The sequence below is a fragment of the Pan paniscus genome, chromosome 7 (assembly GCF_029289425.2).
Source record: "Pan paniscus chromosome 7, NHGRI_mPanPan1-v2.0_pri, whole genome shotgun sequence".
NCBI lineage: Eukaryota > Metazoa > Chordata > Mammalia > Primates > Hominidae > Pan > Pan paniscus.
In genome coordinates, this window is record NC_073256.2 from 159,736,149 (window position 1) to 159,750,773 (window position 14,625).

Sequence of the window (14,625 nt, forward strand, 5' to 3'; positions counted from 1 at the left end):
TGCTGTTCAGTCTCGATAAGCTGAGACACAAGCTGGCAAATGTCCTGGGGGTGAGAAGGCAGTGATGATGAGCCTGAGTGATCTGGGAACGCATGCCTCTCTAGGCCTGGCTCCCAGCTGCTCCCATGTTCCCCCCATGTTGGATCCATGTGTGTCTGCATGTCTGCATCTATCTGTGTGTCTCTGGGTGTCTATCTGCATGTGTCTGCGTGTCTGTGTTTATCTGCGTCTCTTCATGTCTGCGTGACTGTTTATCCGTGTGTCTGCATTTATCCGCATGTGTGTCTGCATGTCTGTTTATCTGTGTCTCTGTGTGTTTACCTGCGTGTCTACATGTCTGTGTTTATCTGCACGTGTCTGCGTGTCTGTGTTTATCTGCATGTGTCTAGATGTCTGTGTTTATCTGCATTGGTCTGCATGTCTGTGTTTATCTGCATGTGTCTGTGTTTATCTGTGTCTGCATGTTTGTGTCTCTGCGTGTTTATCTGTGTGTCTCTACATGTCTCTTTATCTGCATGTGTCTGCGTGTCTGTTTATGTGTCTGCGTGTCTGTTGATGTGTCTCTGAGTGTTTATCTGCATGTTGTCTACATGTCTGTTTATCTGCATGTGTCTGCATGTCTGTGTTTATCTGTGTCTCTGCGTGTTTATCTGCATGTGTCTACATGTCTGTGTTTATCTGCATGGGTCTGCATGTCTGTTTATCTGCATGTGTCTGCGCATCTGTGTTTATCTGCATGTGTCTCTGTGTTTATCTGTATGTCTCTGTGTATGTGTGTCTCTAGCTCTGTCTCTGCAAGTCTCTGCATGTCTGTGTCTCTGTGTGTTTATCTCTGTGCATCTGTGTTTATCTGAGTGTCTGCATGTCTGTGTGCATCTACGTGTGCATTTTTCTGTGTGCATGTGCCTGTGTTTTTTGTTTTTGTTTTTGTTTTTGAGACAGAATCTCACTCTGTCGCCCAGGCTAGAATGCAGTGGCGCGATCTCGGCTCACTGGAACCTCGGCCCTGCCTCCTGGGTTCAAGCAATTCTCCTGCCTCAGCCTCCCATGTAGCTGGGATGACAGGTGCTCGCCACCACGCCTAGCTAATTTTTGTATTTTTAGTAGAGATGGGGTTTCTCCATGTTGGCCAGGCTGATCTTGAACCCCTGACCTCAGGTGATCTGCCCACCTAGGCCTCCCAAAGTGCTGGGATTCCAGGCGTGAGCCACCGCACCTGGCCACGTGTGTGTGTGTGTTTTAACCCAGGTTTTACAGTGGCTCTCAGCAGGAGAGCTGGTCTGACCTGTGAGTCCTGCCCAGCACATGGAACCGTCCGCAGTCATTCTTTGGGAGCTGAGCCCTTGTCAGGCACTGTGCCAGGGCCCAAAGGTCAAAATGCCCACGTTTTCAAGGCTGTGCCTCAGGGCGCCCCTCAGATGACACCCCTGCCCTTGGCCCTCCCCGCCCTTCCATGGAGCACAGATGGCAGCGGATTCTGGGCTGTCCCCTAACAGCCACTGACCATGGTCAGTACTCGGCACCCACCTGTTTACTGCCCCTCTGCGCCATGGGAAGCAGCGCTCTGGACTTTTCTGCAATTTTCTGTTGAAAAAAGGGCAAGAGAAGAAAGATAAGAAGAGCAAAAAAGGTGGGGAAGGGAGAAGAAATGGTCAGCTGAGCGCAGGGCTCTGGACGACGGTGCAGCACAACACGCCTGCCACTCCCAGAAGAGGCTGCCGGGGCTGGGGCTGAGCTCTGCCAGCGAGTCGCTGGATGGCCTCTGTCCACGCATGGGAGCTCTCTGGGCCCCAGTTTCCTCACCTGTCAGAGCAGGGTGAGACCTGTTCTTCCTGCTTCCCCAGAGCTACTGTGGGTCAGCTCTTGAAGGTAAATGTCCTCTAGGACACATGCCCTGAGGCACAGTCTGGATCCTGGCTGCCTGGAGACTGTCTGCAAGAACGACCCTCTTCTCTGCCTTTGGGGATGGGGCTGCACCAGGCCCACAGGGACAAGACAGCCATGAGAGTGCTCCGGGAACCGAGGCCCACCCCACCTGGCCTGCAGACCCCCGCTGCCCCCACCAGCACCTCACCTTCTGCACCACTCCATAGCACTGAATGGCATCTGAGAGCTGGGTTTTCAGCCGGTCCAGCTGAGGACGCTCCTGCTGCAGACGCTCCTGCTGCAGAGAAGGTACAGCTGGCACGGCATGGGAGGCTTGGCCCTGCCCCAGCAGCCCCCACCACCCACACCTCCTCCCGCACCGATGTCCCACCTTCCCACACTCAGAATGGGGCTCGCCATCAACTACTTCCCCTCCGTGTCACCGTCATCTCCACAGGCACACCCGGGGTCCCCAGGGACACCATCACCACAAAATCCGGCGCAGGGGTCAACACCACCTGCCGGAGCCAGGAGCTACCCAAGGCACATAAACCCGGCCCCACACCACCTCCACGAGCAGCACTGTGACTCCTCCTCCACAGCGCAGGACGTCGTGGCCCTGAGTCCCGAGTGACTTGTCTGTGGTCACATAGGTGGCGGGGCCACTGCCAGAACCATCCCCCTCCCCAGCATCTCGCCTGTACCTGGGCTCTCCGTGGCCTCCAGGGTCCACCGACCCCAGTTCCTTCCTGCTGGGATGTTCGCCACCACACCTCAGCGCCCACCAGGCACCTGCTTCAGAGCTGGAGCTGGAGAAGCACGGAGCCGGGGTGGGGCTGGACACGCAGCCCTGGGGCCCGCCTCATTGCTCTGGCTCACCGTGGACACCACCCACCAGCAGCAGCACCAAGGAGCCCACAGCTTCCTCCCAGCACCCACCCCGTGGCTATCGGAGGATTGGAGAGAGCCAAGGCTAAGGCGGGCTGGTCTGGGGTGAACCTCTGACAGCCGAGGGGCACTGGGAGCAGCCTACCACAGCCTTGACCTCTTCCCACAGTCGAAGGCACTACATCTCATCGAAGCGTCCATGGCCCAGAGTCAAAGACGTGGTAGGCACCGACTGTGCACCCACCAAGCCACGTGAAGCAGCCATTCGCTTCACGAGGAAACGGCCTGCGCGGACCACGCAGCTCTGCTCTCACCCCACAGAAACGCCTCTCAGAATCGCAACCCTCCACCATGTGGGGCCTTGCTCAGCACCTCACGTAAGCGCGGCGCCTCCCGTAAGAGGGACCCAGCATGTATTCTTGGATGAATGAGTAAATGAATAAGTGACTCAGGCACACCTGAGTCAGAGAATGGAGAACAAAGCTACAGAGGAAGAGGTCAGACACAGGCGTCGATCCTGGTCATGACGCTGCTGACATCACTGCCCGAGGGCACAGGCCAGAGCAGCACCCGGTCCCCACAGAGTGGTCCCTGCAGGGCAGCCATGGCTATGAGGAGTGACCCATGCATGGAAAGGCTCCAGGCCGCTCAGCACAAAGCTCCCAGTGTTCCTGTCATCTGCCTTTAGGGAGACTCTGGCCACCCCATCACTGGACAGGGGGCTGCTGCCTCTGTTATAGTTTTTTAGTGTAACTAACTTTTGAACTGATTCTACTTTTTTAAGTACAAGTTTTATTACTAATTTAGATCTGATAAAATCTACCCGCTTTAAGTGTAGAGTTCAGTAACTCTTAGTTGTACAGCCATCCCCACAACCCAGTTTTAGAACATGCCCATCACCCCAGAAAGGGCCCTGCGCCTGCCTGCAGGCACCCCAAAACCAAGCCCTGCTCCCAACCCCGACAACTGCTCATCAACTTTTGGTCTCCAGAGATTGCATTTTCTGGATGTTTCACACAAACAGAACCACACACTGTGTGTTTTCTTGTGTGGGGGCATGTGGTCTTTGAGCCTCACCACATTGCGGCCTGCCTAACTCTTCACTCCTCACTGCTGACCACACTCAACGCGGCACTGGCCACGTCACGTGTATTTTCCACAGGGAGGGCGACATGCATTTCCCCTGTAGGACTGGCTGATCCACGCTGCTGGCTCTGCAGCAGGCTGAACTTGCAACCCCAGCCCTCCCAAGGCAGTGAGAGCAGCTATGGGCAGCACCTACGGCAGGGACAGATTGGCGTCTTGCTCACACTGTGCACGTGAAGCAGGTGCGGCCAGCAGCTCACACTGTATGCGTGAAGCGGGTATGGCCAGTGGCTCTCACTACGCGTTAATCCAGTACGACCAGTGGCTCACACTGTATGCATGAAGCAGGTGCGGCCAGCGGCTCACACTGTACGCATGAAGCGGGTATGGCCAGCGGCTCACACTGTGCGTATGAAGCAGGTGCAGCCAGCAGCTCACACTGTATGCATGAAGCAGGTACAGCCAGAGGCTCACACTGTGCTTATGAAGCGGGTGCGGGCCAGCGGGCTGCAGCTTGCTGACTCCTGCCCCGTAAAATTTTAGGGTTCAGCAGTATTTAATCTTTTGTCACAAGTACCCTCCAATCTTCAGCAACTGGGCACTGACCTGGTGTGGTGGAGCGGAGGGTGTGGGGACAGTCAGAAGTGGGGACAGGGCCAGGCGTGGTGGCTCATGCCTGTAATCCCAGCACTTTGGGAGGCAGAGGTGGGAGGATCACTTGAGGCCGGGAGTTTGAGACCAGCCTGAGCAACATGGTGAAACCCCACCTCTACTAAAAACACAAAAATTAGCTGGGCATGGTGACGGGCGCCTGTAATCTCAGGTACTCAGGAGGCTGAGGCATGAGAATCACTTGAACCCTCGGGGCAGAAGCTGCAGTGAGCCAAGATCATGCCACTGCACTCCAGCCTGGGAGACAGAGCAAGACTCCGTCTCAAAAACACAAAAAAAAATTGGGGACAGGGTGGAAACGAGGGAACAGCCCTGGGGCAGCTGAGCCGGAACGGTAGTGATGGCTGTGGCGGTGGGTATGCTGATGGCCACTGCCACGGCCATATGTCTGGCTTGAGGCCCATGCGTCTGATAAGGCGCCAAGGTAGGTGAGGGGATAGGGAGGGTGCACGTGCAGGTGGCCTTGGGTGGCGGATGCAGCAGAGGGGCAGGGGATGCAGAGCAGGGGAGAGGATGGTGAAACAAACAATGGCGGGCCATCAGCTTCCAGTAAGGCCTGGCCAGGAAGACCCAGGGTGCTCTTGTCCCCACTACTGCATAAGCCAAGGACAGCAAGAGTCCGGGTGGCCACACCAGCTCCCAGCACGTGGTCAGCACACGGCTGCTGCCTGAATGACTGCACACAGGTTCTGAGCCATGGAGCCACGGGAGGCTGGGTGCCAGGCCAGTCTGTGTCCATCCACACACGTCAGCCTCCCTGTATCCTGCCTCGTGTGACATCCCTGCTCTCATCACAGGCAGAGGGGTCCATTCCTCTCCTCCCTCCCAGCCCCAGACCCCAGGAACATACCGGGCAGGAGCTGCGCAGCAGCTCGGCCATCTGCTTCACGGAGCTGGCGCTGGCTGCGATGGTCTTGTTGGTCTCCTGCTGTGCCGTGTGCCTGGGGGCCGAGAAGGAGCCAGGAGCGAAGGCAGGGGAGGAAGGCAGCAGAGAGCAAGGGCCCAGAAGGACGCAGCAAGCAGGGACGCACGGGCCGAGTGGGGGAGACAGAGACAGATGGATGGACAGGCGGAGAGAGGGCCGAGAGACACACAGAGACAGAGAAAACAGCAGAGAGGAAAACAAGAGTAGGGAAAGGGTAGCAAACAGAAAGAGGCAAAGACTCAGAGAAAGAGAGAAGGGAACAGAGACAAGAGCAGCGGTGATTCCCACAGAGAAAGAGGAGGGGGCCCAAGAGCCAGGACAGGGAGAGACAGGCAGACACCCAGCAAGAGACGGGGGAGATGGGCAGACACCCAGCAAGAGACGGGGGAGACGGGCAGACACACAGCAAGAGGCAGTGGGGGCAGAAAGGCAGGCAGAGAGAGACGGCGCAGGTAAGCTCTGGCTGGGGTGGGTGGCCCAGCCAGAACAGTGGCAGCCGGGCCCCACCAATCGGCCACTGCGAGGACCACCTTGCTCCCCCGCCGCAACCACCCCCAAATACCCCACAGACAGGAGGCTGAGCCACGAGCCCTCCCTGCAGAAAGGCCCGTCTCGGGGTCAGCTCCCCTCGGAAAGCCAGCAGGAGAATCAGGGCAACAGTGCCATGGCCCAGGGAGGCCAGCAGTCCCCACCCCCCTGCACACCTCTGAGGGGTGCACACCTCTGAGGGGCCCCAGGTGAGACGGTTCTCACACCCAGACCCAGGGAGACACAAGGAGGCCAGGACAGTCCCAGGTTACAGTTCCAAGCATGACCTCGAAAGCAACTGGGAAGACCAGCCTGTCTCCCGCTTGGGGTTCGCCACCCCCATCCCTGGAGAGAGAAGCACCAGGGCAACGGTACCCCAGCCCGGCTGCAGGCACACACACCAAGTGCAGGGAGGACCCTGGCCTGCTGGAAACTGGGGAGCCTCAGTGACCCTTTCAAGTACAGCCCAAAAGGCCCCTGCAGGCCCCTCAGGCATCACCCAGGACCTGCACCAAGCAGGCCTTGGGGCCGACACGTGGGAGCGAGCCTGGCACCACCACTGCAGGCCAAGCCTACAGGAGCGGGGCCCACCTCCTGATACCCACCCTGGGCGGGCAGAGCCTGTGGCACACAGAGGAGTAAGACTGCCCCCCAGAACAGGCACCCAGCAGGCTAGAGAGGCTGTGGGCCAAGGAGGTCAAGGAGCCATAAGGTTACTACAGACTAGGCGGGAACCACGGGGACAGGAGCTTTCTTCCCCGGGGCCTTGGTCAGGGCCGCCTCCTCCTGCGGCTGGCGTCTGAGGCTTTGGAGAGCCTCCAGTGCCTCCAGCTCCCAAACACGCCTCTTCGGCCAACCACTGGCTTGACACCGTGAGAAGGATGCAGAAGCAGAGTGCCCCTCACCCCCGCTCCCACCAGTCCCCTCCTCGCCCTGGGCTGCCACGCAGCCTCCTGTCCCTCTCCCTGGGCTGCCACTTGGCCTCCCATCCCCGGCCCACTCACCACTGCATCCCCTCACATTCTGTGCACAGCAGGCCTGAGCGATTCTGCTAAAGACAGTTCAGATCTTGCCAGTCCAAACCTCAGAGCTCACCAACAGTTCCACATCTCATTCCGGTCAAAGCCAAAGTCCCTCTAGCACTGCTCTAAGACCACACGGGTGGCCTCCTGCACCTGCAACTTCACCTCCTCACACCACCCTCCTGCACCTCCGACTTCACCTCCCCACACCGCCCTCCTGCACCTGCAACTTCACCTCCCCACACCACCCTCCTGCACCTCCGACTTCACTTCCTCACACCACCCTCCTGCACCTCCGACTTCACCTCCCCACACCGCCCTCCTGCACCTCCGACCACCTCCCCACACCGCCCTCCTGCACCTCCGACTTCACCTCCCCACACCGCCCTCCTGCACCTCCGACTTCACCTCCCCACACCACCCTCCTGCACCTCCGACTTCACCTCCCCACACCGCCCTCCTGCACCTGCAACTTCACCTCCTCACACCACCCTCCTGCACCTCCGACTTCACCTCCCCACACCGCCCTCCTGCACACCTGCAACTTCACCTCCTCACACCACCCTCCTGTACCTCCAACTTCACTTCCCCACACTGCCCTCCTGCACCTCCGACCACTTCCCCACACTGCCCTCCTGCACCTCCAACTTCACTTCCCCACACTGCCCTCCTGCACCTCCGACCACTTCCCCACACTGCCCTCCTGCACCTCCGACTTCACCTCCCCACACCGCCCTCCTGCACCTCCGACTTCACCTCCCCACACCACCCTCCTGCACCTCCGACTTCACCTCCCCACACCACCCTCCTGCACCTCCGACTTCACCTCCCCACACCGCCCTCCTGCACCTGCAACTTCACCTCCCCACACCACCCTCCTGTACCTCCAACTTCACTTCACCACACTGCCCTCCTGCACCTCCGACCACTTCCCCACACTGCCCTCCTGCACCTCCAACTTCACCTCCCCACACCACCCCTAGGTTCTAGGCCCACGTGGGCGGCCTCCTGTACCTGCAACTTCACCTCCCCACACCACCCCTGGGTTCACTTCACTCCTGGCCCATGAGTCTCTGCTGCTCCTGAATGAGCCGGACAAATGCCTGCCTTAACATTTTCCTAGGCCAGATGCAGACAACCAAGCCCTAGTTGCTGACCCAGGAGCAGCTGTCTGTGGTCACGCTGCCACCGTGGGCAACGCCCCCAGCACCAACACCTGCCCAGACAGCTCCCCTGGGAGGGCCAGGCAGGTCACAGCTCACACTTTTCTCTGCTCCGCGCTGACCTCTCCACTCCTCTAGACTCCCATGTGGCAGGGGCTCTCACTCATGCCCCCACTGAAACATCCTCATGGAGCCATTAGTGCTGGAACGAAGGCAGCCCGTTTCCTGTAGGCAGTGGGTCAGGCTTTTCTCTTTCCAGGCAGGATCTCGTCTCATTTGTGCCTCCCTCACAAACTGTTAGCACCATGCAGGATCAAAGTGAACAAGGCCTCCTTACCCAACCTGGCAATACCCCAGGCATCAGATCACCCTGCCAAGTCCATCGTGGGAACAGGAGGTTGCCAACCAGAAAACCCAAGACATGATGAAGGGAGTGGGGAATGAGAGCCACCAGTCAAGGAAGGGCAGCCAGGCGGAACAGCACTGCAGAGGGGCCACCTTCCATGATGCTCGTCCTAATAAAAGGCCCAGAGGAGACCTCCACTTACAGCCATGGTACCAGGCAGTACCTCCTACCTCAAACAAGCAGAAAATACATTTTAAACAAACACACACACAAAGCTAAGGGATGCAGCTAAAACAGTACTTACAAGGAAATTACTGCTTTAAATTCTTATATTAGAAAAGAAAAAATAAAATCAGTGTCCAGAAAGTCCACCTAATGAAGCCAGCAAATTAAACACAAAGGAAGTAGAACAGAGATAATAAAGGTTAAGTTCAATAATTAATAAAATAGGAAACAGACCAATAATAGAAACAATAAAATAAAAAAGCATTCAAAACATTACCCAACTCTGCCTAGACAGGTCAAGAGGAAAAAAAACCACACTTGCAAATTACCAAGATCAAGAATGAAAGAGTGAGCCTGACTACAGATCCAACATTAAAAGAACATTAAGGAAACACAAATCATATCAGGCCCATAAATTTGACAACTAAGATGAAATAGAAAAATTCCTTAAAAGACATGAATTATATCAAAACTGACTCAAAAAGAAATAGAAAACCTAAATAGCTCTATATGTATGTCAAGAAGTAAATTTGTGCTTAAAAACATTGCTGCAAATACACAGGCACAACAGGCTTCAATATCAATATCATGCAATCCCCTAGAAAACAGAGAGGAGACACACATTGTATGAGGCTCGCACTACCCTGATAACAAAACCCAAACAGAGAATCTAAAGGAAAGAAACCCATATATCACTCACAAACCCAGCAGCAAAAATCTTCAATACAATTTTAGAAAAACGAATTCAACAATATATGAAAGAGACAGTACACCATGACCAAGAGGCATTTACCCACAGGATACAAGGTTGGTTCAACATTCAAACATCAGTGAGTGTAATTCTCATATCAACAGAGCAAATTTAACAAGGAGAAAAACATCTTAATAAATTATGCAGAAAAAGCATGTGACAAAATTCAACACTCATTTTAGACTAAAACTTCCTTTAGTTTAGTTCCTAGTTTCCTTAACTAGAAAAAAGAAGGGGACTCCCTCAATCTGATACAGAGAGGCTGTTAAATAAAAAACAAAACAAACATCTAGGATACTTAGAGCAAAAGACGGAATGCTTCCCCGTAAGATGTGGAACGAGGCAGGTATGCGTGCTTTCACTACTTTACTCCTCATACTATAAGTTTACCTAGGAATAAGGGGGAAAGAACTAAGAAGCATAAAGATTGAAAATGAAGAGTAAAACTGTCTTCAGTCATAGAGACGTGAACATCTATATAGAAAATCCCAAGGAATCCACAAAGAAGCTCCAGGAACTAATCAGCGAGTGAATCTATGCAGGTCACAGGATACAAGGAAGTACACAGAAGTCTCTTATATTTCTATGGAGTTGCAGCCAATGAGAGGAGAGGAACACAAATAAGAGAAAGGCCAGCCTGTGTCCGTGGGCTGGACGATGACATTGTTATGGAAGTCCAGCTTGGCCGTGCCTGTGGGTTGGGCGACGATGTTGTTATGAAAGGCTGGCCTGGCTGTGTCCATGGGCTGGATGATATTGTTATGAAAGGCCGGCCTTACCGTGTCTGTGGGTTGGACAACGATACTATTACGAAAGGCTGGCCTGGCCGTCTCTGTGGGCTGATGACGATATTGTTATGAAAGGCCAGCCTGTACGTGTCCATGGGCTGGATGATATTGTTATGAAAGGCCGGCCTTACCGTGTCCGTGGGTTGGACAACGATACTATTACGAAAGGCCGGCCTGGCCGTGTCTGTGGGCTGGATGATATTGTTATGAAAGGCCGGCCTGGACATGTCTGTGGGCTGGACGACAATACTGTTATGAAAGGCCGGCCTGGACATGTCTGTGGGCTGGACGACAATACTGTTATGAAAGGCCGGCCTGGCTGCATCCGTGGGCTGATGACGATATTGTTATGAAAGGCCAGCCTGGCCATGTCTGTGGGCTGGATGACGATATTGTTATGATGCCAGTTCTTTAATTTATCCACAGATTCAAGGTAATCCCAAAAAATTATAGAAAGCTTTTTTTTAAAGAAATAATAATTGACAAACTGATTCTAAAATGTATACTGAGTTACAAAGGGGTATGAGAGGAGGAGATGCGTTTGGGCAGCACGGGGGGCAGCACCAGCGTGGCTGGCTGAACACCGTGGCATGGGGCAGGCGAGGCAAGGAACAGCTCGTGGCCACCTCCTGGGTCTCCAGAGTGGACGGTGAGCCATCGGGGACTCTCTGGAACTTCTGCCTGTCGCCAAAGTATGAGAGACATCCTAAAGACGCACTTTTAGGCAGACTCCTGCTGGCAAGGGGAGGCCTCGTGAGGGGCAACGGGGCAGCAAGGCCAAGTGTGGGTCCCACTGGAGGGGGCTCCTCCGGGAAATGGCGACTCCAATCTGAGGCTGGACACTGCTCCAAAGGCCGAGGTGCCTCAGCAAGGGCAACAGAGCAACCCAGGACCAGCAGGGCACCTGGCCCAAGGACACGGGAGCTCACACTGTCAGAGCCAGGGAGTCACCATCCTCACTAGAAAATGGACTGATGATGTCAGCATTCCCACTCGCCATCACGAGGCAGTTGCCACAACAACAAACAGAGTGCCCCTCCCGCTTGTGTCTCACTTCCCCATCCATCCTCACAGCCACCGAGGGAGGGGGTCCCACTCCATCACCATAGCATGCATGGCTTGGGGAACAGCAGTGGATCCAGTGCAGGGAGACGGATGAGACTGCACCTGTCTTATGACCCCAACACCAGCGAGGCCCATGTCAGTGAACCTGTGACCCTCACCCGCCCTGGACTGCTTCAGCCAGGAGCCAAGTGAGGCAGAGAAAGCTGGAAACGCTAGCTGTACATTGAGAGAGCGGGCCCATCTCTCCACATTCAATGTGGGATACAGATGCAATGCCTGGAACCATAACACCCATTTGTCACCTCAAGAGAAGCTGGCCTGAGATTGAATCTGATGCATCAGCAGAGCCAAAAGAAACCAAGTGAACTGGAGCCTTCATCAAACTGCACCTGAAGCCCCACGACCGCTTTACAAAACCCACGTATCCCCACAAAGCCAGCTCTGCACGGTTTTGGTGAAAGGCCAGGCAGGCGGCTACAGGGTCCAGGAAACCTGACCCAAGCATCCCTCTCCCAGCACTCCTGTGCGAGGTCTGCACAGCTGCCCGGCTCGGCGGCTCCTGCACTACCAGCCAGGTGGTGCCGTTGCTGCCAGCAGTCAGGTGACTGAGGAGTCTGCGAGGCCTGCCCGGGGGGTGTGTCACCTGAGGCCCATTTGCCCTAGCGCCCTGCCCTAGTCTGCCGGGGCCGGAACCGACCTGAGTACGGAGGCTCTCGCATTTGCCTGTCATTACCTAAGATGTCGTTTAGAAGCACCTCATGTCCTGCATATCTCATACCTGCTCATTTACTCCCATGACCACCTGTGTTTTACAGATGAAGACACAAGGCCCTGAGTCACAAAAGCACCTGCAGGCTGGAGCTGGTGAGCTGGAGTGGGCAGAGGTAGGGTCAGGACCAGCCCAGGCTCCCCGACACCGGGCCCTGAGCTCTCCCAGCCTCCATGCCAGCTTCCAGGTGACACACTCGCCCTGGAAGGCACCCTGCTGCCCACTCCAGACTCGAGTGGTTAATCGGCACTCCCGCCCCTCTGTCCGTGTTCCTAGTGACTGCGACGCCCCTGCCGGTCCCTCGGCTGAGGGGGCTGTGGGAAGAGCCTGTGGCTGGGCTGGTTTGATTTCCTGGTTCCTGCCCTTTCCCAGTAGGTACACTGCCCCGTCCTAGACCTGGCAACACCCCAGGAGTGACTCCATGTAGACCACGGCCCAGCTTCATGAGCGGGTGATGCCCAAGTCAACACAACGCAGTGGTGTTGGTGCACAGACCCAGGGACCGCCCACGGTGGAAGAGGTGGCCAGGGCGAGTGGGCCGGCAAGGCCTGGACTGAGCGGGCCTGGAAGTGAGGCCGGCAGAGGGCAGCACGGGCAGAAGCCTGAGGCCGTGGGGCTGGAGGGGGTGGTGTGGCCATGAGACAGGTCTACAGTTGTCAGGGTCATGCTGGGCAGACCTGAAAGGCCACAGCACAGACTTTGGGTTTTACTTTACGGGGAGGGAGGCCAGTGGAACATCCTGAGCAGGAACTGATGTGATCAGATCCACATTTTTAAAGATTGCTTTGAGCTCTGCATGGACAATCCACCGTCGGGGGCAAGACTAGGGGTGGGGAGGCCAAGAGGAGACAGTGCAGGAGCCCAGGGGCCAAGGCTGGGCCTGGACCAGGAGGTGGAGAGGTGGTGAGAAGTGCGTGGACACGGGGCAGCTCAAGAGAAGTGGACAGGCCAGCCCATGACCGGTGAGGGCAGGGTGGGGTGGGGTCCTGGAGGTCCCTTCCTTGGCCTGGGACTAACAGGGAGACCCCAGGTCAGTCCAGAAGGACCCTAAGTTAGCAGGCGAGAAGGTGGCAGGGCTGGAGGGACACCTGGGGTTCTGGGGCCCCACTGAGGAGGGATTCCGAGCTGTGGGATATGCAACACCACCAAGGGAGGGGAGGAGGTCAGAGAGGAAAAGAGGCTGGAGTAGATGGATGACGAACCAGCACCAACGAAGGCCAGGGCCCCGGAGAGCACGAGACGGATGAGGAACCAATACCAGCGAAGGGGAGGGCCCCGGAGAGCATGAGACATATGAGGAACCAGCACCAGTGAAGGGGAGGGCCCCGGAGAGCATGAGAGGGATGAGGAACCAGCACCAGTGAAGGGGAGGGCCCCGGAGAGCATGCGAGGGATGAGGAACCAGCACCAGTGAAGGACCTGGAGAGCATGGGCTGCACAGCAGGAGGAAACTTCTAGAAGGAATCAACTCAACAGTAAAAAGAAAAATACCCGATCAGGACATGGGCAAAGGATCTGAATAGACATTCCTTCCAAGAAGATATACAAATGGCTAACAAGCAGATGAAAAGATGCTTGAAGCCTTCAATTACCAGGAAAATGCAAATGAGATCACCACAAGACCCCACTTCGCACCCACTAGGATAGCCACATCCAAAAGACATATAACAACAAGTGCTGGCAGTGAGGCGGGGAGACAGGAACCCTCCAACACTGCTGGTGGGGGTGTAAAATGGGGCAGCTGCTTTGGAAAGTCTGGCAGTTCCTCAAAGGATTACACAAAGAGCCACCGTATAACCCAGCAAGTCCAGTCCTGGGGATATATCCAAGACAGGTGAAAATCTACACCCACGCAAACACCTACCGCAAACATTCACCGCAGCTTTATTCATCATGGTCAAAATGAAGTCACCCAAATGCCCACCAGCTAGTGAATGGGTCTGTCCTTACAGTGAGACAGAGGGGTGCAGTTCTGCACAAGCTGGTGAATAGGTCTGTCCTCACCGTGGGACAGAGAGGGGGCAGTTCTATATCAGCTGGCGAATGGGTCCATCCTTACAGTGGGAGAGGGGCACAGTTCTGTACCAGCGGGCGAATGGGTGTGTCCTCACAGTGGGACTGAGGGGCACAGTTCTGCACAAGCTGATGAATGGGTCCATCCTTACAGAGGGACAGAGGGGCGCAATTCTGCACCAGCTGGCAAATGGGTCTGTCCCTACATATGGAGGGCACTGTGAGCCCTCTCTGGCCCCCTCACAGAGCCCTCCATCGGGCACTCCGGGAGGTCAGCTCTTCACACCCTGCTGGCCACCCCTCTGCCACAGGGACTTGCCTTCAATCAAGTGGGATGGGATGAACCGCACACATGGATCATGGTCCTGCCCTGCTTAAGCTCTCACTGCAGGAGGCGGGGCTGTTAGGACTAAGCCCCTGAAAGAGCTGCCAAGCGAGGGCCCACGGTGCTCAACGATCGTCATCCAAGGCTCCTTGAGCCCTTCTGGTGCTGATTCTGACATGCAAATCCCGGGCCA

At 55.9% G+C, this 14,625-nt stretch overlaps 1 protein-coding gene across 35 annotated transcripts in view; it reads right to left on the reverse strand.

Annotated features, from left to right (window-relative positions):
• The window catches only part of TSNARE1 (t-SNARE domain containing 1), a 144,504-nt gene that overhangs the window by 49,009 nt on the left and 80,870 nt on the right, over nt 1-14,625 (reverse strand). For 28 of the 35 annotated variants that reach the window (XR_008626525.2, XM_063606945.1, XM_034966728.3 and 25 more), the window contains 3 exons: nt 5,363-5,453; nt 2,075-2,164; nt 1,528-1,584 (listed from right to left, as the gene is read on the reverse strand). Coding sequence is in view for 34 of the 35 variants with exons in the window: in XM_063606945.1 (XP_063463015.1) it covers nt 1,528-1,584; nt 2,075-2,164; nt 5,363-5,453 (238 nt within the window). In the remaining variant the exon portion in view is untranslated. Of the gene's footprint in view, nt 1-1,527; nt 1,585-2,074; nt 2,165-2,570; nt 5,265-5,362; nt 5,454-14,625 lie in introns of those variants that run through there. The other 7 variants (XM_063606951.1, XM_034966737.3, XM_055117020.2 and 4 more) reach the window with 3 other exon arrangements.